General features: G+C 44.9%; 1 protein-coding gene across 1 annotated transcript in view; it reads left to right on the top strand.

The window, feature by feature from the left end:
* The window catches only part of shc3 (SHC (Src homology 2 domain containing) transforming protein 3), a 271,811-nt gene that overhangs the window by 134,784 nt on the left and 111,443 nt on the right, over window positions 1-25,584 (top strand). Inside the window, exon 5 of the mRNA XM_078568592.1 lies at window positions 21,755-21,808. Within this exon, the coding sequence (XP_078424718.1) occupies window positions 21,755-21,808 (54 nt within the window). The remainder of the gene's footprint in view (window positions 1-21,754; window positions 21,809-25,584) is intronic.

Here is a 25,584-nt window from a genome sequence, read left to right as displayed (position 1 = left end):
TATTTGTGAGGCTGTGAATTCAGCAACGAGTAACTCACCTCCTGACTCTCCAAAGCCTGTCCACCATCTACAAGGTACAAGTCAGGAGTGTGATGGAATACTCCTCACTTGCCTGGATGAGTGCAGCTCCAACAACACTCAAGAAGCTTGGACAAAGCAGCCCACTTGATCAGCACCCCATCCACCACCTTAAATATTCACTCCCTCCACCACTGATGCACAGTCGCAGCAGGGTGTAACATCTACAAGATGCACTGCAGCAACTCACCAAGGCTCCTTAGACAGCACCTTCCAAACCCACGACCTCTACCACCTAGAAGGACAAGGGCAGCAACGCATGGGAACACCACCACCTGCAAGTTCCTCCCAAGTCACATACCAACCTGACTTGGAACTCTATCACCACTCTGTCACTGTCGCTGCGTCAAAATTATGGAACCCTGCCTAACAGCACTGTGGAAGTACCTTCAGCAGTTCAAGAAGTCAGCTCACCACTATCTTCTTAAGGGAAATTAGGGATGGGCAATAAACGCTGGCCTAGCCTGCAACACCCACATGTGGCGAAAGAATTAATTAAAATTTTTGCAACTTAGATTCATAAGTGTGTGACAATATGTTTTGCAATGTCATATGATTCGGTTGTTGAAATATTATCTCTCCAGTTGATTTCACATGAATATTTGTAAGACTGCATCTCCCACCCATTGCATGGAGATGTCATTTCACACCTCAGTAGGGACAGTTAAAGGCCACATTGAGAGTTACGTAGGGGCCTCATCAGGTGACTCTGCTACTTCCCTCCTGAGAGTGACCTGTAGCCCACAAACAGTGATATCTAAAGCCTCTAATTTGCATAAATTTGTTGCAACCTGACTACCTTCATTTTAAGCAATTTACATGTCTAGAGTTAATATTTCAGCTTTCATTCTATACTACTTTACTTAATGGTACTTTAATAAACTAATATTAATTTTGTATTCAGGTTTTTTGGTAATATTTCCATGTTTCAAGTTTAAGACCTTTGTTTTATTTTCAATAAGTTTATGATCCATATCTATTATTTTGTGTTGCTTTTTGAAATAAATAACTTCTTACTCCTGTGTCTTTTGTCCAGCCATGATGATTTTCATTCACATTTAATATAAAGGTTGCACATAGGCTCACCGTAAATCTGAAAATGTTATTGTTATTGAAGAATGTCACAGAATGATTTGTCCCTATAGCCATCTCTTAAAAATTTACATTAAGAGATCATAAATTTTTGGAAGTGCATTTTGCGAAGTGCATTTTTGATGTTATGTTGATGGCATAGCTCTGTGGCTATTTGCAGTTCTCTGGTAAGTCATTTATCAGCCCAGGCAGTAAGGTTTGTCAAGCTATTTAACCATGTACACTACAACAAGAAGAGTAAAGAATCTAACTCCAGATGGCTATCAGCTACCAATGGAGCCTGAAAGTTGAAGTGAGGCCATTGATGTTATTTAGACAAATTTGGAAGCCAGTTTATACACAAGAAGGTACCAGAAACAGAAGGTGAGAAAACTCACCAGCTAATCTGTTTTGTTGGTACTGGTTGAGAAGGAATGTTGGCCAGAATTCCAGGAGAACTCCCTATTCTTCTTCAAAAAGTGCCATGGGATTTTTTTTATATCTATCTGACCTGGCAATCAGCACCTTGGAATAATATTTTGCTTGCAAGATAGCATTGCTGATAATGAAGCACTGCCTTAGCATGGCACTGACCTGTCAGCTTAGAATATGTGCTCATGTCATGAAGTGGAACAAGAAACCTACAATCCTCTGACTCAGATGCAAGGGTGCAACCAACTGAGCTTGGGTTTCTAACCCTTCTGCATTCTCAGAACGGTAATTTATATCCCGAGCTGCTAGCGACTCGGGGAAAGCAGCTCATGCATGTGCGGTTTGGGTTGTCTAGACCCTATTGGTCAGTCTCTATTCAGAACTCACCGCATCTTTACTGGTCATGAGGATGCTGACATTGGGGCCAACAGAAATCACCTAGAAATTTCCAAGTTCTCAAGAGAGTAACACAAACTGGGGGATGAAGGGAGGAAGAACCGCAAACCGGGGAGAGCGAGAGAAAGCAACACAAACTGGAGAGGGAGGGAGGGAGAGGTGGGGGACAGACATGCCTGAATTTCCTTACACCAGCGGAGGAGATGGTGCTTACCATTGTTAGACAGTCATGACTGAGACTGGCACTGAAATCATCGAAGGTGGCTGTATGCTCATATCTAACCCTCCTTCTCACACCCCACATCCCCCACATTCAACAATTTCTTCTAAGTTACAAGCTGCTGATGGTGTAAACGTAAACCCCTTGCTTTCCCCCATCTCCCCTCACACAACCTTACTCTTCTGCCTTTCCCCTTTCAAATACAGAAGAACTGCAAACTGACCAGACAGTGGAGGAAGAGAAGGAGGTAGAAGAGCAGGAAGACGCTGATGAGGAAGAAACAGGATCACTCACTCTCACACTCATAGCCACCAGCTCAGATACTGACATTGTGTGCACTTTGCAGGATATCACAGCAGCGAGCAATCTATCCTCCAACACATGCTAGGATTGCTGGGAAACTGCCCTGTTGGAATGGCAGTGACTTTGTGGAATACAAACTTGCTGTCCTCCCTTAGGATGACTGCATTCATACTCCCACCCCTGCCACTCTACCAGCGCCCTTGCTGTTGCCTGTCAGCATAGACATTGACACCCAAGCTGAGGTGGTGCAGTCAGAAGCGGGACACTCTAGGGTCAAAGCTGTTTGAAAGCATCCTCCAAGACCATCTGCAGTGTCGCTTACTGAAAGTCAACAGCCTTCCACCAGCCATGGTGCAGCCATTGGGGTATCAGCATGTAAGAGCACTAGGACAGGCAAAGGCATATGGAAGAAAGTAACTAAGGGACTGCACAAGGATAATTACTTGACATTTATATGCAAATTGGCATGGTTTGATTTATAAATTTGGTTGGAATGTTTGTTTTATGGTTGCTTTTATTTCAGCATTGTGACCAAGATGATGCTACGATGTTCAGTATCAGAGGAAGGTAAGGTGTAAAACTGATGGTGAATGGGGATTTGAGATTGTGCTCGCAGTTGAATGAACTGATCATGGGCAGCCTGGCCAGAAAGGGACTGTGTAGGTTGCCTCCTCCCTTCCTCTTCTCTGTCCTCCTCCTTTTCCTTCTCCTACTCTTTTTCCTCAGCTGCTCGCCAACTACCTGGGCTTGGATTTTGCACATATTGTGCGCGCGCGATTGGTGGACCCAGAAGTGGCCGCGATTGCCACTTCTGCCCGCGAAAGTCAAAACAACACAATTTCACGAGCGTGAAACACGCACCCACATTGGAGAAGTGCTGCTGGCAGTGGTGGGACTGTGGTGGGTGCCGGGTCCAATGGGGACTTGGCAGGAGGTTTTAAATCAGCTGTGACAGCATCTTGAAGGCTGCCAGGAGTTCCATAGGGGGCACAGGGAGCCGTCCAGGTCTAAGCTGAAGTTATGGCATCAGCACCCGCTCAACACGCCAGGCGGGATGGCAAAGCAGGTGGGCATTCTAATCCCTGCTTCTCGGATGAGTGCCTGTACACTCTTGTGGAGGCAGTGAGTGCCAGGTCTAACAGCATCTGTGGAGAGAAAAATAAAGAGTTAACTTTTCAAGTCCATATGACTCTTCTTCAGAGCTCTGAAGAAACGCTAACTCTTTTTTTTCTCTCCACAGATGCCGTTAGACCTACTGAGTTTTTCCAGCATTTTCTGTTTTTGTTTCAGATTTCCAGCATCCGCAGTATTTTGCTTTGATAATAGCTGCAAAGCCTCTGGCATGTTCAACCTGGCTGGCTTGGTCCGTCCGGTAATGAATGAATGTGAGGACCTGTCTGAACAGAGCGTCAGTGATGAGCCTGACACAGCTGTGGACAGCTGATTGGAAAACTTCACACAGATCCCCCACTAACCCCTGGAAAGATCCGGATGCAAAAAATTGAGGGCTACTGTGACCTTCAGAGCTGCTGGCATTGGGTGCCCACCCACACATTTGGAGGTGATCGCTAGATCAATCATTTAGTATATTGATGTCACGGTGTTCCTAGAGAGGTGGAGCCTCCTGTGGCTCTGGACCTCAGGCATGTTGAAGTAGCTGGATCGCTGCCTGTACAGTCTGGCAGCCGGATAGTGGCAGCTTCTGCAGTCCCTTTGGCCTTGCTTTCCCTGCTGGCCCTGCGCCCCCTGTGCCTGCGCCTTTCCTCCCACCTGCGAAGCTGCCTGTGGACACCTGGCCTCCTCTCCCTTCTGCCCCTCTCTTCCTCCTCATAGGAGGTCTTCCCAGTGGAATACACAATCCCCATCTGCTGAAATCCAGATGGCACTGGCCTGTGCACTGAAGGCTGCGCTCAGCAGAAATGCTCCAAGAGAATTGAGAAAATATAAGAGATCTCAAAACAAAGCTAAATGAGCAAATACTTCAGCAGAAACCACAGGAAAAGGTATGAAATCTCAGCAAATAAGCAGCAACAAACTCTCACCTGAACTCTAACAACTCACTCAGGCAATGCTCTATTCCCCTTTTATTCCACCCTTGGATGAGAAAAGTGAAAAAACGAATTGGCCGCCTGCCTGTGTTGCCCGGGCAACAATTGCAAAATCACATGAACAACATAAAATTGCCTTCAATTACACTTTTAATTGCAATTTTAAGCGATTGACTAATTGTCGGCGGGTGCACTTCTGAGTCCCAAGCATGTCCGCTGACCAAAATATCACATGAGTGTGCAATGATGTTGGGATGCGCACCCAACGTCTTATCGCGAGGTTTAACACGCTTATGGGTCAGGCTTGCACCCAGTTCTAGCACGTAGAATTCTGGGCCAAGTAACAATGACTGTGTCTTCATGGTGTTGAGGTTGTGCAGGATGCAATAGGCAAAGACAAATCATGACACATGCTCCAGCAAGTACTGCTGGACTCCTCCAGGACAGTCCAGGCAGTGAAAGCGTTGCTTAAGTATCTTTCTGCACCTTACCTTAAGTAATGTTTGCTCAATGACATTTCATCAGGCAGAATGGCTTTTATAATATGTATTGGTCAACATGTGTGCAGATAGTGTACCAGAGTTTTGAGCCAGGTGGTCAGCAGATAGCCCTTGTCACCACAGTAGCCACCCTCTGGTTTGTCCTCATGGCTCAAATACAGATGATACAGTGGACTGCCACACAATGAAGGCATCATAACTGCTGTCAGAATATTGGTCATTGACCTGCACTGAGTATCGTTGTACACTAGGTAGACATTGAGGGAGTGGAATCCCATTCCCGTTAGGGTACATTACAGAGTTAATAAGTGGCAACTACAAAGGAAAGTGCATGCAGGTAATAGCACCCTGCACTATAGGGAGGTCCACAATCCTAATGAAGTCACATGCTGACTTCGCCTTCTGTTCACTGGCAAGAGAGAATGAAATGCATTCAGCTCCCTTTGTGTACAGGGTGTCAGTGACCTCCCTTATGCAGCAATGCACAGCAAACTGGACCACATTGCAAGTATTACCTGCTCCAGCCTGGAAGCTGACTGAAGGATGAAAGTTCATTGTCATGGTCATCTTCACAGCTACTGGCAATGTGGTCTCTGCTCTGTTCGGAGGCTGCAGTTCAGCCTGCAACAGTTGGCAGATTTCAATGATCACCTCTTTGGAGAAGTGGAGGCATCTAATGCACTGTTATTTGCTGATGTTGAGTTAGGAGAGTTTCTCCCTGAACACCCTGGCTGGATATGGCCTCCTGCAGAGAACCCTTCTTCCCATCCTTTCCTCTTTGAGAAACTTGTCCTTCTCTGTGTCACCTCTGCACAATCTCCCTGTCATATTGCAAGCTAAGGGGGTTGGTAACTACATAAACCATGACTGAGCAAGTGGTCCAAGCAGAGCCCATGAAGGGAGAACCGAGGCTGTTACCATGTGCCACAGCGCTCCCTGTAGACATCTGTAACTTTAAATGACAGTACAAACTACTAAACACTTCTAAGTCAGCAGCAGCCAGTAGAAATCAATCAGCAACTGATCTGAGAGTGGTGGGGGTCCTTCCTGCTGCTTAACGCATTTCAGCAGTGCAAGGTTAAGTCATTTGGAACATTAAGGTCCAAACTGACATCGCTCGTGTCAAATTAGCACTACGCTGATGTCATGATCTGATTAATGCATATACTAACATTCTTACCAAAATGGAATGGCTAGCACCAGAAGTGCGTGCAGGGTGCAGACATATTTTGGACCCAAAATATTACTTGTAAAGCTGAAACTGCATGTGCTACACGACCAAGTTTTGTGGTATGTAATTGAAATTGCAGAATCATTGCCTGGACTGATATTTATTGGGGAGGGCCAGAACTAAAAAAACTTTTTAAGACCTTTTTGATCTATTTTGAATCTTCAATAAATTTTCTAGGACAATTCTGAGACATTGGTCTCAGTATTAACCCCCCTATAACGAACTGGAGAGGGTTGGGAGTTGGGGGCAAGGATTAAAAAATGAAATCTGTGAAACCTGATCCCACTGCCATTACCTACTGCCATTTTTGCAATGGCAAATAACAGGGCATCTCAGTAACATATTTGAATTGCCTCCTACAGTGTAATTGGAACACAGTTTGGAATTAACTATTGCTGTATGGGTTTTCCAGAGGTTGGGAATCTTGGCAGTGAAAGGGAGGCAGGCACTGCTGGCTCCCCAAGGTAAGTAGTTCTTTCAGTGCTCTTTGTGTGCTTCCACCTGCCTCCTCAAGGAAGCCTTTACCTCTCAATCACACAGCCATGATCTCCAGCATTACCTTCCTTCCAACCCTCTATATTTCTGGCTTCCCCTCCGCTGAATGCCAACCTCACTTACTACCCCTCCCCATTGCCAACCTTCCCATGTCCCCCGAGGAAATCTCACCTCGTCCTTTGCGCTTTTCCGATCTCCCTCCAACCCTCCGGATTGCTGACCTATCCCATACCAATTACCAATCTTCCTGCCTCCCGATTGCAGGGATTACCCTCTCTGGCCCGTATCTAATATGCTGGATGCCAGGCAGGAGACGAAGATACAAAATGAAAATAAGTCCTTGTCGTTAAAAATCAGCAGGACCAATGTGCCCCTAGTCTTAATGGGTTCTTTGGCTATTTTTGGCCTCACTTGGGCTCTTCCCACCTCCCCAGAAATATCAGAGTCATTGTCAGTGCTGTACCGGAAAAGAGAGAATAAAGACCATCTGAAGCATATTCTTGTGAGGTTAGATGTGTGTCTACATCTTGCAGGAAATGCTAAATCACAAACCAATGTTATTGTATTTCTCCACTGGAAGTTCAACCTTCTAGTAAATGAGTTTCATGCTCAACAAATTGTTAATTCCTCACACAAACAATTTAATGATATGTAGAAATAAATAACAGCATTGTTATGATAATGAAGCCACTGTTCTCTGGGGGAAAAAAATTACAAATTGTTGGCAGTCAAAAAGCTACGCATGTTCCCGTGAACTAAGTGCGATGAAAAAAATCATATTAAACCATTCTTTTTCATATTTGGCTTGAGTTCACTCGACTTGCTCTAAAACCCATGACACTAATTGTAGTAGAGGAGTTGTCTTCCATTTCTTGCGCTCTCTAATTGCCTGTGAGCCCTAGCATAGCTGATATATTTCTTGTAAGAAAGGATTTTCTCAGAATTAATATATTCCTGTTATTTGTATTTGTTATTGCATTGGATTACAATTATTTGATTGAATGAGTTCAAAAAAAAAAGGTATTTTCCAATATTTCAGATCCACTGGTGTTGATTTTCAACTTCTTGTATATATCGGTTGGCAGGCAGGTGCAGTGGATTTTGCCCCTGCCTGATTAGAGAGAACAGATCCTGTTGTGTATTGCACTGAGTAAAACTAGCAGATGCGCAACTGCAGGCAGCCATTTTTGAACTAACTTTATTTAAAACTCCTCAACAGAGAGGGTAGCAGAGAAGGCAATATAACAAAGTGCTCAGATCTTGCAATATGCTACACTCCCTCCACACTTAAAAAACTTCTAGATTAAAATATAAAATGATATATGTACCCAGAATACAAAACGAGTAAACTAACAGCAACAATACCTGAAACTTTGGTGAGCTGGGTTATATATTTGTTTTTAATGTAATCACTAGCAAAAGGTACATGACTGATATTTCCATAGTGATTGACATGTAGAAAAAATTGTTTTCCCTTAACATCAATATGTGTTTACCAAAAATATCAACATTTGACGAGAAATAATAAAACCTTTTTTCTTCTTCCTTCCTACATACTCTCAATTAACCTATCTGGCTTCTTTTTATGTCTGGATATCTCCTTCCATTTCCATTTGTTTGACTCTGCTCTCTCTACATCTCTGATTGTCAAACCTGAACTTTGATTTTGACTGCCAACTCCACTCAATGGTTGGCACTGTGATATTGATTGATTTTGCCTTGATCAAAGACCCCTGACTAACTTTGCTATATCGGTAGATTCTGTAATACCAGCAAGCTTTCAGTTTATTTTTGACTTTCACTTTCTTTCTGACTTTCACTTTGGGCTGTAAGAGGAATTTGCACTATAGGAGGTTTATCACGCTCTCCCTTTGGCAGATTATGGGGAGGCAATGGCATAGTGGTACTGTCACTGGACTAATACTCCAGAGACCCAGGGAAATGCTCTGGGGACCTAGGTTTGAATCCCACCATGGTGGATGGTGAAATTTGAATTAAATAAAAATCTGGAATTAAAAGCCTGATAATGACCATGAAACCATTGCTGATTGTTGTAAAAAGCCATCTGGTTCACTAATGCCCTGTAGGGAAAGAAATCTGCTGATCTACATGTGACTCCAGACCCACAGCAATGTGGTTGACTCTTAAATACCCTCTGAACAAAGGCAATTAGGGATGGGCAATAAATGCTGGCTGAGCCAGTGATGCTTACATTGCATGAACAAATAAAAAAAAATGTTCCTTTAAACAAATGATCTACATGACAATGATGGAGTTGCTTTCCAATCTTCACTAGATATGTGAATGCACATATCTCTTTACAACAATTCCACTCACATACTTGTCCTTATATGGTCTTTCACTTTGACCTTCTGAAATGCAGTGAACTCTCTAACTTTAATGCCAGGTGCATCAAGTCTCATCTTCACTTTGTCTTTCTTTTCTCTTTGATACTGACGTCAGGCTTAAGAAAATTAAAACTTGTCCTAGGAGCATGTTTAAACACTAACCCCAAAGGTGAACAACCTATTGTAGACAACGGGAGTTATTCTGTAAGAAAACAGAAAACTGTAAGAGAAACATGGAAAGTACTACCCAGCATGTCACATAAAGTCATAGAGTCGTAGAGGTCTACAGCACAGAAAAAAGCCCTTCAGCCCATCGAGTCTGTGCCGGTCAAACAAGTACCTAACTATTCTAATCGCATTTTCCAGCACTAGTCCCATAGCCTTGTGTGCCATGGTATTGCAAGTGCACATCCAAAAGGATCGGTGTTGGGTCCCTTGCTGTATGTGGTATATATAAATGATTTAGACTTGAATGTAGGAGGGTTAGATTACATGTTATGAGGGCTTCTGCCTCCACCATCCTTTCAGGCAGTGAGTTCCAGATTCCCACCACCCTCTGGGTGAAAACAATCTTCCTCACATCCCTTCTAAACCTCCTGCCCCTTACCTTAAATCTATGCCCCCAGGTTATTGATCCCTCCACCAAGGGGAAAAGTTCCTTCCTGTCTACCCTATCTATGCCCCTCATAATTTTATATACCTCAATCATGTCCCCCCTCAATCTCCTCTGCTCCAGGGAAAATAACCCCAGTCTATCCAATCTCTCCTCATAACTAAAACTCTCCAGCCCAGGCAACATCCTGGTAAATCTCCCCTGCACTCTCTCTAGTGTAATCACATCCTTCCTATAATGTGGATTCCAGAACTGCACGCAATACTCTAGCTGTGGCCAAACCAGCGTTTTATAAAGTTCCAGCATAACCTCCCTGCTCTTATATTCTATGTCTCGGCTAATAAAGGCAAGTATCCCATATGCCTTCTTAACCACCTTACCTACCTGTCATGCTACCTTAAGGTCCGGTGGACATGCTCGTCAATGTCCCTCTGATCCTCGGTACTTCCCAGGTTCCTACCATCCATCGTGTATTCCCATGCCTCGTTTGTCCTGCCCAAGTGCATCACCTCACACTTATCCAGATTAAATTCCATTTGCCACTGATCAACCTATCTGACTAGCCTGTCTATATCCCCCTGTAATCTATGGCTATCCTTCTCACTATTTACCGCCCAACCAATTTTCGTGTCATCGATGAACTTACTGATCAACCCTCCTACATTCAAGTCTAAATCATTTATATATACCACATAGAGTAAGGGACCCAACACCGATCCCTGTGGAACCCCACTGGACACAGGCATCCAGTCACAAAAACACCCTTCAACCATCACCCTCTGCTTCCTGCCACTCAGCCAATTCTGAATCCAATTTGCCAAATTGCCTTGAATCCCATGGGCTCTTACCTTCATTATCAGTCTCCCAGGCGGGACCTTATCAAAAGCCTTGCTGAAGTCCAAATAGACGACGTCAAATGCATTGCCCGCATCTACACACCTGGTCACCTCTTCGAGTAATTCAGTCGAATTTGTCAGGTATGACCTCCCCTTAACAAAACCATGCTGACTGTCCTTGATTAATCCCTGCCTCTCCAAATGTAGATTAATTCTGTCCCTCAGAATTGCTTCCATTAGTTTCCCCACCACTGAGGTTAGACTGACTGGCCTGTAGCTCCCTGGTTTATTCCTTCCTCCATTCTTGAATAACGGCACCACATTGGCTGCCCTCCAGTCCTCTGGCACCTCTCTTGTGGCCAGAGAGGTATTGAAAATTATTGCCAGCGTCCCTGCTATCTCCTCCCTTGCCTCACTCAATAGCCTGGGATACATTTCATCCGGGGCCTGGAGATTTATCTGCTTTTAAACTGCCAGACCACTTAGAACCTCCTCCCTTTTTATGCTAATTTCTTTAATTATATCACAGTCCTTCTGCCTGATTTCCATACCCACGTCGTCTTTCTCACTTGTGAACACCGACATGAAGTATTAATTTAGAACCCTACCTACATCTTCCAGCTCCACACACAAATTACCACTATGGTTCTTAATGGGCCCTACTCTTTCCCTAGTTATCCTATTACTCTTAATGTGCTTGTAAAATAACTTTGGATTTTCTTTTATTTTACCTGCCCATGTTTTTTCATGCCCCTTTTTTGCTCTCCTAATTTCCTTTTTAAGTTCCCCCCTACGCATTCTATATTTCTCCAGGGCTTCTGCTGTTTTGAGCCCTCGGTATCTGCCATCAGCATCCCTTTTTCTCTTTATCCAATCCTGTATATCCCTCGACATCCAGGGTCACCTTGATTTGTTGGTCCCATCCTTTATCTTTCCTGCAATATGTTCATCCTGTACTTTCCCTGTTTCCTTCTTGAATGAGTCCCTGCTCTGACGCAGATTTACTTAAAAGTAGCTGCTCCCAGTCCACTCTGGCCAAATCATATCTGATCTTATTAAAATCGGCCTTCCCCCAATTTCGAACTCTGATTTCTGGCCCATCCTTGTCCTTTTCCATAACTACCTTGAATCTAATGAAGTTGTGATCACTATCTGCAAAATGCTCCCCACTGATACCTCTACCACTTGCCTGGCTTCATTCCCTAAAATTAAGTCTCTGCCCCCTTCACCTAGTGAATACTTCTGCAAAGACCTCTTCACATTCTGTACACTTCTTTCTGCAGCACCATTTAATGCTGGGTGTTTTTGTGGTATTAGGGTGTGTTTGACTCCATCCTTAGAAATATTTCAAATTCCTCTGATGCAAACTGTGGACCATTATCTGACACCAACTCCTCTTGCAAACCATTAAATTGCAGACCAACTTCTCAAAACTTCAATAGTTTTGTGGTAATTGGCATAAACGCAACATTTATCCACTTGTTATATCAATTGACCTAAATAAACTAATCTTTCCCTTCTACTTCAAAAAAATCAACATTTACTCATTCCCTTGGTTTTCTTGCGTTTGACCACGGAATGAAAGGAATCTTGGCTGGATTATTTCTCAATCTGAGACATATTCCATAACTTTTCACCAACTCTTCAATATCTCTATCTACCTTTGTGTACCAAAAATAGCTTCTTGCTACTGCTTTCATATAGACCATCCCTGTATGTTTTTAAAGAAGTTCCCCTAACAATCTCTCTCTAAATCTTGACAGAATAATGACTCAACTCTTAAACCTGATAGGAAACAGTCTTATCTACACTCAGTTTGTTTCTACCTGTGAAATACTCCTGCAATTTCTCATCATCACACTCCATTCATGATATAATCGAGCACTTTACTAAGCAGCACCTCGTTCCGAGTTTCTTCACTAATTTCTCTGGCAGACACTGGCTTGTTATTTGTGTATGCAAAGTAATTCACAGGTAACTCAGTAGTTAGAAATGAATCAGTCTTCATGGGAAATCTCAAAAGAACATCCTCATTATCATGATCTGCTGACTTACAGTATTTAATATCGTACTGATGGTTAATTTTATCATTTGGTTCTCCTTGCTCAAAGACCACTTTGTGTTCTCTTAGCACTTCCTCAAATGTCAGATATACTCTTACTGATCCCTATTGTAAATAATTCAACCCAGTTTAACTGTATTTTCTTAAGCCAGTTCCTTACCATTAGGGAAACCTTGTTCCCTTCTACTACTGCCAATGGCAAGTAGTAAAATGCATTATTGTATTCCACCCTGATACTAACTTCACCCTAACACCGAAGTGCCATTATTGGAATAACTAGTCAATTTCACACCAGTTTTGCATAAGGGAATGTGACGTAAGGACTTCTTGTACTCTTCTGAGATAACAGACACAGCTACAACTGTGTCAACAAAGAAAGTTTGTAAAACTCCAACTTTCATTTTGTCTGTGCGCATTAGAATTTTATTTTCCCATTTTCTCTCATCTTCCATGTGCTGTTTTTCTTGCTCTATAACTGCGTATAACTCTTGATCTTCTTGCTTGATAACACAAACTTCTGTTTCAATATTTATCATACGCATATTCAAAGATTTCCATATTCCTGAACTAGATTTGGATCTATCACAGCCTTGGCCTGGTGCATGGTTGTGACCTGGAGCATTACTGTTTCCACTACTCCTGCATGTCATTAGGATATGGCTGACTTTCCCACAGGCATAGTACTTTGACTGGAAATGGGGGCATTTAAATGGTTTGTGGCTACAATGGCAATGGAAGCATCTAAATTTCTGACTCTGAGAATGAATTTGGCTGTTGTAGCCTGGATTTTTGTGAAATCTAATGGACCTCCTCTGCCAGCTCAGGCAAAGAACTTCTTTGCAATTTGCTACTATATCTTTGTCATTTCCATTACTGTGGTCTCATTGTAGGCCTCCTTCCATATCAACTTATTGTCTTTGTACTTGGCCTGGATTTTATTGTTCTTTAGGTCTCTAATGAATGTGTCTCTAAGGTCGATTTATACGTTCGCACCATAACCATAGTGACAAGAGAGTTTCTTTAATTTGAGAATGTAATCTGCAAGTCTCACTTGCCAACTGCTTTGTTTCACAGAATGCAACTCTCAGTGCAATCTCGTTCTTAGTCATGCCATAATATGAATCCAGAATCTCATTAATTTTGAACAGTCCATAGTACTAGGGTCTCGTGGGTAAGCAACATTGGTTAGACACCACCTCAAAAGCACCTAATCCCATCATGCTGAAGAAAACATACAGTACTTTATCCTCATCTACTTTATCCGCTTTCAGCCAAATGCGAAACCTTCATTTATAATTACACCAGTCCTCCTTGTTAGGATTGAATTCCCCTTTGTCCCCAGATGTGTCTTCAGTGCCATTTTTTTTCAATTATGTACTGTGCTGACTTACTGTGTACCTGAACACGATGTGCACACAGAGCAATCTTTCAAATTTCCTCAAAATCAATTTTAGGAGTTCTAAAATTGTGTCACAATGTTCTTCAGCCCTTAATTTCTCAAATGAAATGTAAAAGAAAATTCCATCCCAGCCTTGTCTCCATCTTTCTGTTGTGTACTGCACTGAGCAATGCTAACCAATGCTCAGCTGCAGGCAGCCATCATTGAACTAACTTTATTTACACCTCCCCAACAGTTAGGGCAGCAGATAGGCCATTATAGCAAAATGCTCAGATCTTGCAACATTCTGCAGATCCTGCCAAAACGTTTGCAGTCAGCCTAATTTTTGTAATGTTAGTGAGCTCTCAGTGTGAAGAATGCTGAGTGGGATGAGCAGAGAGAAAATTTGATGCTGCTGCAGGGTTTAAAGGTCTAAGATCTACAAATCACAGCTTAATAGTAAGGGCCTAGAAATTCAGGTGCGCCCAGAAATGGGCGCACAGAAAATAGTTCCCCACTCCTGCTCCTCTCAGCTCTACATTCAGCTAAGTATATTTTAAACAATTACCTTGTTGGTTGTGGCCCTTTAAGAACTGCCTGTTAGGCTGCACATAGACTTGGTTCTCCTGAACAGCCGACCCAGTGCTGGCTCCATTTTGGGCAACCCAATATTGCACAGTTAGCCTCAAACTGGTATTAGGTCATTTACTTAAATATGCAAAAAATCAAATGTCTGGTTCAAAAATGGGCCCTTAAGGCTAAGCTTTTTTGCCCTCATCAATATAATGGGTGGTGCACTTCCAGCCTGGATTGAGCAGAAACTTCTTGCTTGCCATATTGGATGCTTAGGAGGCCATTTAGCACTGGAATTTCCTGGTGAAGGTGTGCTTTTGGTGTCAACATATAAAGGGGCTGATTTTCTGTGGAGTTACACCTGATTTCCAATTTTAATCTTTCTTTTCCAGGGAGTGCAAACCAGAAGCGCACAATTACTTTTGGTGTAACTTAGTGATCTCATCCATCTCAGCTTCTGCCATTTTAGCATCATAATAACATAAGAACATAAGAAATAGAAGCAGGAGTAGCTTTTGGCCCTTATAGTCTGCTCACTATCATTTTCACTCAGTGATAATGATGTTGTTATAAAAAGGGTATCCAGATTTGCTAGATATGGGCGGGTGGGGGGGTGGGGGGGTGGTGTGGGGTGCAGAGTAGGGGAATGAGGCTTGGATGCTTGCAGAGCATTTGAATGTTCCTATGCCTGGGTACATTGGATCACCTGGGCACATAAAGCAAGTTTGAGCAGGGAGAATTGCGTGCCTGCAAGGGAACCTGCCTAAATGTCAGAACATTTAAATTAATGGACAAAAAGACCAGGAGGGCACTTTTAAACACTGCCAGCAATATCCTGCCCTCAGGCCATTTTCCTGCCCTTCTACCCACCCACTATGGCCCCTCATGCCCTACCCCCATGCCAAGCTCTTTTTTTTCCATATCCTACTGTCACTACAGGGTTCATTGGCTCTAGACAGTGTATAGTGGGTCAATGTGTGTAGAAGTGCCATAGTTTGGCATAGGGGACATGAGGGGCCATAGTGGGTGGGTGGAAGGGCAGAGCTGGCATAGGGGCCATGAGGAGGACCTTTTGAACTTACCTTTTAAAAGGTCCCCTCATGCATGATGCCCCTGAGGGACTGTGAACCACAGCACTTTAAAACACAGGCCTGACCCCATGAAAATTGTGGAGGAGTAGGACATGCCTATCTCCACAATGGAGCCAGCCAGGTCGGGATTGCCAAATGCAGGCTTTTGACAGGAACCAGCCTGCACCCTTTAAAGCTAGGCACTCCCAAAAATCAGACCGCCCGGGAATGGGGTCAGGAATCCTGGAAACAGGATCTGCCCGCCATTTTTAAAGGGCCCCTAAGTCATCCCAAAGCAGTGAAAATCCAGTCCTCCATGTCCCCATCTCTCACATCAGCAATGGGGAGTTCTTCACAGTTGCTACCATGCAATGGATTCTTATAGGCACATCACCCAACGTGTGCAGCAAGTTATCATGTTGTGATAATACTCTCCTTTTGAATGGAGGGTCACAGAGATCAGTGATACTCCCTTCCTTTGGCAGCATCCTCCTCTTCTTCCTCTTCCTATTGCTGATCTCCAGTGCTTAATGAAACTACCTCAGTTCCAACTTGGCACTCTCTATGCATATTCCTCTGAGTGGGTGCAACACAGTAGCTACATACCAAGTCCTAGGTACTTGATAAGCTGCTGCTTGAAGGTTCTGTGGAGAGTCTGGACTCTATTTGTTCTGCAACTCCTATGAAGGCTTAAAGTGGATCAAATATAAAGGAAGTCAATCGGTGAATATACTTATGCAGTGGAATTTTCCCAGCCCCCCCGCGCAATGCAGGTTTCGTGGCGGGCAGGAGTGGAGAATTCAGCGGCAGGCAAAAAGTCTGAAATCCGCTGGTGTAAAAACAGTTTCCAATTCTCCTGACGGCGGGTTGATAGCAGGTCTGTTATCCTGCTGACTAGTGGCATGAACACCATTTTCATTTGTTAATATCTCATGAATGCTCATTAAAACAGCTGCTCGCCAGAATCTTGTCACGCTTTCCAATCTTGCGTCACATTAGCGGGAAATTACATCGGCCTCAAACCCGTTTGAAAAGGAGTGGCGTGTACAAGTCGGACCTCAGTTCACTCCTAACTTCGAAGTGAGTGCAACATACATAGCCTATCTGCTATAGCGCTGCACTGGTCTTGTTGAAATGGATGCCACACTGCTGGGGCTATAGGGTTGGCCTGCTCCTGCTCTTTGTCTACATTCTCCCAAAGGACACCACTGTGATGGAAGGCCTCCACTTTCAGACAGTGACCAGTACTGTGGCCGGGGTTGGGGACTGCATGGGTCTTCTACTCCTGGTGCCTGAGACCGTTGTCAACAAGGACATCACTGTGCAGTGGTAGTCAGGCAGAACTCCATTTTCAGAAACTAGCACTGTGACTAGGGGTGGGTCACAGTGAGTGGGTGGGTATGACCAACACCAGTGGGGTGATGGGGAAGGAAGGCTATGGAATGGCAGTGAGGGGGAAGGACAAACCCCTTTCTGGGGTCCACCTCTAACTTGTTGTTGCTTCAAGAGTGAACAGCAGTCTGTTTATAAAAAAGGAGGAAGACCTCCTTTTAATGAAAGCCACTGAAATCCAATGGCTTCATTAGCACTGTTAAAGGGCTACTCAGAACTCAGTGGCTACACATCACAGTTGTTGCATCTCAAGAGTAACACATAGGAATGTAGAATTTGGGTTTGCAGGCAATAGTGAAGGAGGCACAACTGTATCATATATGACATTCCATCAATGAAGGCCTGTCACATGTTCACCAGATTTGACACTCCTAATGGGCCACAGAGTATCCACTCATTGACCACATCAGAGATTGGAGCACAGAGCTAGGCTGGGTCACTCATCTCACTGAAACTTTAGCATCCACGCAGGGCTCAAGATGTTACATATCTGCAATACCACTCGATGTGTGTGCTAGTGTCTCAGGGACAAGGCGACATCAGCCACCATGCAAGTAGGGCAGGAAAAACTATGGACCCTTACAGTTTCCAAACGTGTCATCTTCTGAGCTTCACTTTCTTGCCCCTTGAATCATTAATGTCTTCAATGTTTCCTTCCAGAGAGGAGGAAAAAGCATATATGGATCCAGGGCTCAATGCTGCCTTTGACAGGGTCCTAATGCAATGTAGGAGGCGGAAGAAGGAGAGGTGATATCACGCACAGCTCCAGTAGGAAGCCACACCTGAGGGACATGGTCGAGCAGAGCCAGAGCATGAACAGGGCGGACAGGAGGAGAGACCCAGACAACGGAAGCGAATCGCCAGACCTAGAGTTTATTGTAGAAGAGTCACCTATTTACAAATGAGTCAGAGGAAATGCCGTGCACGTCTGCGCTTTTCCCAAGCTCTGATACATCACATATGGCACATTCTTCGTGAAGACCTGGTGCCACGTGGAATTGGAGGGTATCCCCTGCGAATGGTTTTGAAGGTGACCACAGCACTCAATTTCTTTGCCTCTGGGTCTTTCCAGGGATCACCAGGGACCTGTGCAGCATCTCTCAGTCTGCAACACATTGATGCATAAAGGATGTCACAGATGCCCCTACAGGAAGACCCATCATTATGTCAGGTTTGCTCTGGACGAAGATAGCCAGGCTGAAAGATTCACCAGCTTCGCCACCATCTCAGAATTGCCAGGAGTGCAGGGTGCAATAGACTGCACCCATGTGGCTATACAGGCTCCATGGCAGCAGGCCCTACTGTTTATAAACCACAAGAGCTATCACTCCTTCAATGCACAACTGGTGTGTGATAACCGGGAGCACATATTGCACGTTTGTGCACGGTACCCTGGGAGTTACCATGAATCTTACATCCTGAGTCACCCCCAGGTGCCTAAGATTTTCAAGGGGCCATTACGTCTACAGGGATGGCTGCTAGGGGATAAGGGTTAACCAGTGAAGTGCTGGCTGATGACACCGGTGAGTCGCCCTCAGAGTCATTCCGGGGAGAAATACAATGCTGCTCGCAGCTCCACACATTCCCTTGTAGGGCAGACCATAGGGCTTCTGAAGATGTGTTTCAGATGCTTGGACCACTCAGGTGGCTCACTCCAATACACTCCCAACAGGGTTTCCCGCGTCATCGCAGTGTGTTGCCTTCATAATCTGGCAATACAAAGAGGTGACCCCCCCTGCCCACTGGATGACCTGGAGGAGGATGAGAGCTCTTCAGAGGACGAAGATCCGGAGGCTCAGGAACTTCAGGAGGCTGCTGAGGGTCAGTATGAGTGCGATCACGCCATGGAGGAAGGAAGACGTGATAGACGTACCCTGACACTTTAATTGCTGACAGGTTCCAGGAAGAGTAAAGCTAAGGGAAGGAATATGGCCATTCTCTCCTCGCCCTCAATGTCATCTTCTTTCCCCTCAGGGGATGTCCAGCCACTTTCAGCAAGAACAAGTCCTGCATTCACACTTGCGCGTCGTTCTGGCCTCATGAATTGCCTGGTTGCAATCTTTGCTTTGGTCCGTGGGGCCCTGTGAGTGAGCTCACTCTGGGAACTGAGAACCCACTTAGGAACAAGAGCAATGCGAGAGAAGACTTGAAGCCTTTGCCGCCATCTAATGAAGCAAACCCTGCTGCGACTGAGATGTGGACATGCCTAGGGATCACCTCCTCCCGTGCAAGTCTTTTCTTCTGCTACTACCACTGAGGAGACACAAATGCTGCTGATGAGTTGCCCTCGCTCAATGGTGTTCTTTGAGGAAGAAGGGTTAGAAATGCTTATATCACACACTTCAAATAAAGATTTAAACACATCTCCCTGACATTACACAGCGGGGTGGAGATACTAGTTGAGCTCAGGTTGACATCACATGAATGTGAATCTCACAGTGGGACACTATCACTGAGTGGGAGGATGACATAAGAGGATTCCAATGTACAAAATCACAACTCCTTCAGTTGACCAAACAGTTCACATAACCATCAAATGTATTCACAAAAATGTAATTTCTTTATAGTTATAGCACACCCGTGACCAAAAGTGACATCAAAATTTCTTAACTTTCTTAACCCTACAGCTATGCCTTGGTGCAGCCCCAACATCCGCAGCAGAGGTGGAGGTGGCCTGCTGACTGTTAGGTCCTGGTGTCTGTGATGTCCTTGGTGGATGTCCTCTGGTCTGGAGGAGTCTTGGCCTGGAGGACCCGGACTTGATAAGAGTCTCCTGCTCAGGGGCAGAAGCACCCTCAGCGGCCTGAGAAGCTGATGTGGATGGGGTCATAGGCAGAGGGGGCTGTGAACGGCTGCACACCCTTGGATTGTCCTGAGCGGAGGCCCCCTCATCTTCCCTGTGGGTGTCCGAGGCCCCGCCCCAACTCCTGCAGGAGATAGTACATCTGGAGGGAGCTCAAGGTGCCTCGTACCCATATTGCCTACATCTTGATGGTGCCCACCAGGATGTGTGGCAACGGACTGCAGGGCCGAGCGCAAATCCGGCAGCACCTGATGGACCAAGGTCTCCATGGTAGTCGCCAGCCTTCCCATGGTGACCTCAAGCCACTCACATGTCAGAGTCATGACATCAGACAGAACGCGGACAGACTCTTCCATCATTCACTCTAGTCTGCTGAGTGACTGTCAAATCTCTGCCTGATGTTCTGCCACCTGTTGGACTGAGCGGGTGCTTGGCCTCCAGTAGCCTTCTGAGTGCCAGAGACTTGGGCTGTCCCTGCCTCTGACTGCTGCGGGGATGTGTCAGTGAGGTGTTCCCCAGAAAGTGAGGCTAAGCCTAATCTATAGCTATGTCCCACCAACGTGTGTGTCTCTGAGCTGGTGGAGAGTACGTGTGAATGCTGTGACGGTTCTTTCAGAGCTTCCTCTCCGGACGTGGCCTGGGAGCTCGGACTGGTGCTCGACTGCCTAGGGGGCTTCGATCTGTTGGTGCCTAGAAAATAGGAAATAGAGTTTCAGCTAATGAGCATGAGCTAGATAAGACTGTAAGTGACTCACTGTGAATGTCAGGATTTGATGAAGTGATGGAGCTGTGATCCGCATTGGGTTGGTGGGAGAGTCTGATCTCCCCTTCCCCACAGGAGCGATCCCTGTCCTCCCCTGCCAGATCAGCTGCAGCCTCCTCAAACTCAGTGAGCGCAATAATGTCGTCTGTTCCTTCCTCGGTCTGCAATCTTTTGCGCCTGTTGTGCGCCAGCTTGGCCTATATGAAGAAGAAAGAAAAGCACGTGAGAGAAGGGATGGAGCAGAGGTTGGGTGAGATGCATGTCCCCTGTGTCTGGTGAGCCCTCCCCAGAAGGGCCAGAGGATGGAATGTGAGCAACATGACAGATGGATTGGTGGTGATGTGAAAGACTCTGGGCGGAATAGTCCCAGATTTGCACCAGGTGCAGTGGCGGGCGGGTAAAACAATGCCATATTGTCCCAAACCTGACACATTATTTATGTATTCCTGGGAAACACAATGTTTCCAAGGCGGAGGGGCTCTCATTCGTCCGCTGGCCATCACTTTGCCACTTCATCACGCCATATTTAAAGTCCAGCCACGTGCACACATCCCAGCACTTCTAGCCCACGACTACTGCAGGGAAGATGTACACGAAAGGCAAGAAGACTGCAGCCCCCACGTTTAGCAATGCATCACTGGAACAACTTTTGGATGCCATGGAGGCCCTCCGCGATGTCCTCTACCCGCACTCTGGCCGCAGTTTGGGCAGTTGCGTGACCAACCAGGCTTGGGAGGTGGTGGCAGCTGTGGTCAGCACCAACGCCCTTGAAAAGAGGACAGCCACCCAGTGCCGCAAGAGGACGAATGATTTCCTCCGTTCCGCCAGGGTAAGTCACTCATCTCATCACTCTCAACTCTCACACTCACAAACTCATCACACATTCACAAGGATCTCATTCACTGCCAGGTAACTATTTCTTCCACTAACATCAGCAATGCTAGAAAGTGGCAGGAGAGATAGGTTCAGTATGATTGATGATATTATTTGATCATATTGCTATTCCTTTGTGTGTGCCTCCACCAGCTCCTGATTCACAAACTTTATCATTTAGATATTATTTATTATATCCTAGTTTATAAGGTCTCTCAAGGGAGAAGCCCTCTGATTAATGTTTTATGTTTTTGGTTCTGATCCAACAGATTATAGCAAATCATCATATGCAGTCCATTTCCTTCGCATCTGGTGGCGACCCGGTAAGGCATTACTTGATTTCAGTTATAGCCTAAGCTAGGATTTATATTTTATCATATTAAGAAGAAATGATAAGCATGACAGCCCTTATTTTTCATTCAGGAAGCTTTCAATGTTTTCTTTGGCACTGGGCTCTTTCTTCATAAGCACCCGACTGGCAGAAGTAAACCCTTTCCTTTTGAAATGATTGAAACGCACAATGACACGCAGCTATCATAGCTTTATACCAAATTAATTTAGTTAGATAGTTCAATAGGAAAGTTTGTTCTTTTAAAAGAACAGGCAAAAAATTCTCTTAATCACCTTTTACAGTATCAACTAGATTAAGTTAGCTGCAGTTGGGGACTTTTGCTTTAGTATTGTTTCCGTAGTTGGTTAAAAGTGAGCAAGCTCAGAGAATGAGAAAAAAAACATTTAATCAAGCATCAGTGTCTGTCTGGCTCAGGTTTGGTTTAGGGTTACTAAGAAAAGTAAAAGACATAACTGGTACTGATTGCAAAATGTCATTTGTACATTATAAAAGTACTATGACAGAATGTTAATGAATGAAAGACATCAATTGGCAGTAATTGAGTACTATGCTAACTTTGCCTAAAATTCAATAATGTGCTGAATAGAGTGATTTTTAAATGCTTTGTATGGCACAAGTTTCCTTTAGGGCTACGTCATCTATATTTTGGGGGTAGAGGGAATGTTGATAATCATTTTTGAGGCTGTATAATATGGGTGTTTGCAAAGCTGCAGTCAAAAATCTGATGTAAATGCATTACAGTGTCATACAAGCCCCACCGCCTCCCCATAATTCTCCCCAGATCATCTGGGAACACATACAACACACGCACACACGTACAATATTACTACAGTATATATGTGAGTTGATCTGTACTATAACTGTTGGCTTCAGAGAGGCCATCAAACAAAACAGCCAATTAACACTAACAAAGAAAATTGATGCATCATCCCCACTCCATTAAGTTGCCATTAAAAATAACACACCACCACGAAATGACCACAAAACTGTCAGGCATTCCCCCCAACCAGGAATTGAATGCCATTCCTTAACAGTTAATCAGGAATTGGATCTTCCTCCAGGATATTAACAGCAATTGGATGTTTTCCCCATTAGGTTGTGAGGAGTTGGCTGTCCCTCTTTTAGATTGCTTGAAATTGGATCCTCATCTACTAGATGAATAGGACTGAATTTTTTAAGACAAAAAAACAGCCAGCTGCTTGTCAGTTACCATGGGCTGAATTTTACAGGCGGCCACCCCAACCGAAAACGGAAGCAGCCTTAATTGTTTAGGAGTGAGACTTCCACCCCGATTTGGGAGGATGTCCCCACCTCAGAGAGAGTCTGGCCAATCTGATTGGCTGGCAGCTATATAGTTTCAGCAAAACCAGAATCAAGCAGTGGCCACTGCTGGGGCTACAGCCAGTCCTTGAGGAAGATGACTGATGGACCCCAGATTTAAAAATCAGTATTGGATTTTGGACAGGCCTGGCTGCCAGACCTCAGCGAGGCGGGGAGGAAAGGTTGGGGGTCCATTTGGGAGTGGAGAGAGTTAAGGTGAGGGGTATGATCTTGGAGGGGGTGCCTCTGATGGGCACAGGGCACCCCCCAAAAGAAATACTCCCTTTCCTGCCTGACAACAACCCCTGAAATGTAAGCTGCCAGGCTACTTACCTTGCCCCAACCTTGCCCTGCCATACGTAAAGTAGCAGCAGAGATGAATGAGGCCCTTAAGTGGCCGTTAATTGGCCACTAAAATAGGCCTCAGGACAGGTGGCTGCCTGATGCCTTCCCTGCCCACTGTAATATGGGGCTGAATCTTACCTATGTCGGGCGGGCAGGGTGGGAGTGGGCACGGAGCCGATCGCCGCCCGTGATCGACTGCGTGCCACCACTTTACGTGGGCAGGCTTTACGTAATATGCGATCCTTAGCGCTCAGCGCTACACTGGCGGGTAGAGGAGGGAGAATCGGGGCCTGTGCTTTAGCGCGCATGCGTGCGAATGAGCGCAGCAATCTCCCTGAGGCATGGAGCTGCCTCAGGGAGATTAAGTAGATAATAAAAGTTTTTAAATGATAAAGTCAAAAATTATTTAAACATGCCCCCTCATGAGATAGCGTCACATGAGTATGGACATGCTTGTGAAGTCAAGAAATTTTATTTATTTACTTTACACAAGCTTCAGGAAACCTCATCCCGCCCGTGGATGAGGTTTCCTGAAACACGTGAAGGCTGCTTGGGCTCTTCGCCTGCCCGCCAACCTTAAGGTTGGACGGGCAGCGTTGTTAACAACTTTAATTGCTTTTTTAGTGGCCTTAATAGGCTGTTGACAGTTTGACGGGCGCGCAGCTGCCTCCGGCACACGCCCACTGAACGAAATATCGAAATGACGTGCGATGATGTTGGGACGCATGCCCAACGTCATTGCGTGTCAGTTTACATGTCGGCGTGTCAGACCCGCCCCCGCATGCCGATGACAATATTCTGCCCATGGGGGAAAGGTTGTGGGTGGGTGGGAAGGCAGTGGGAAGGCCACCTGCTTTATTTTATGAAGCCCCCCACCTTCAAATACGCTGGTGGTGGGCTGTAAAATCCAGCCCCATGTTACCAATAAGTTGGGCTGGTGCAACACAGAGAAATGTTTTGTGTGCAGTGGGTGAAAATGTTCCTGATTATGTATTTGATAGTGATGGGAGTCATGGGACATGGAAATTAGCAGCTTCTATTGCAGACAAATATTTTGCCCATGTATGCATGAGCTCCTGCAACTGGTTTTTGCTATCAGAGCTAAGTCTAGATTTGAAGTCCTCCCAAGTGGGTAATTTTAAATATTTCCAAGACTACAACCCAGATGTCTATCTCAAATGGCCTCTGTCAGTTATGTAGCAAGCTCATGAAAATTTGAAAAACTTGTGAATAAGTCGTGAGGCTTTACTCAAACCACACAAAGATCAAAGAAATGTCAGTATATTACCAAATTTGCCACTTGCTATTGTAATCACAATACAATAGCACTGGCAATAATCTTTCAATGTTCCCTGGATTCGGGGGAGGTGCTTGATGACTGGAGCATTGCAAACATTACACCCTTGTTCAAAATAGGTTGTAAAGATCTGCCCTGCAATTACAGACCAGTCAGTTTAACTTCGGTGGTGGGGAAACTTCTAGAAACAATTATTCGGGATAGAATTAATAGTCACATGGAAAAATTTGGATTGATTCAGAAAAGTCAGCACGGATTTGTTAAAGGAAAATTTGGAGTTTTTTGAAGAGGTAACAGAGATGGTTGATGAGGGCAAGGCCATTGATGTAGTGTATATGGACTTCCAAAAGGTGTTTACAGTACCACACAACAGACTTGTGAGGAAAGTTATAGGTCATGGAATAAAAGGGACAGTAGCAATGTGGATACAAAATTGGCTGAAGGATAGGAAATGGAGAGTAATGGTTAATGGGTATTTTTCAGGCTGGAAGAAGGTTTGTAGTGGAGTTCCCCAGGGGTCGGTATTGGGACCCTTGCTCTTCCTGATATATATAAATGATCTGGATCTTGGCATGCAGTGGACAATTTCAAAGTTTGCGGATGACACAAAACTTGGGAGAATTGTAAACTGTGAGGAGGACAGTGTAGATCTTCAAAAGGACATTGACACATAGGTGGAGTGGGCAGTTGGGTGGCAGATGAAGTTCAATGTGGAGAAGTGTGAGGTGATGCACTTTGGTATAAAGAACATGGAGAGACAGTATCAATAAAGGATACTATTCTAA

The sequence above is a fragment of the Cetorhinus maximus genome, chromosome 2, assembly GCF_964194155.1.
Source record: "Cetorhinus maximus chromosome 2, sCetMax3.hap1.1, whole genome shotgun sequence".
NCBI classification, from domain to species: Eukaryota; Metazoa; Chordata; class Chondrichthyes; order Lamniformes; family Cetorhinidae; genus Cetorhinus; species Cetorhinus maximus.
The sequence above is the reverse complement of the archived record's forward strand: the minus strand, read 5'-3'. Positions and strand labels throughout refer to the sequence as shown.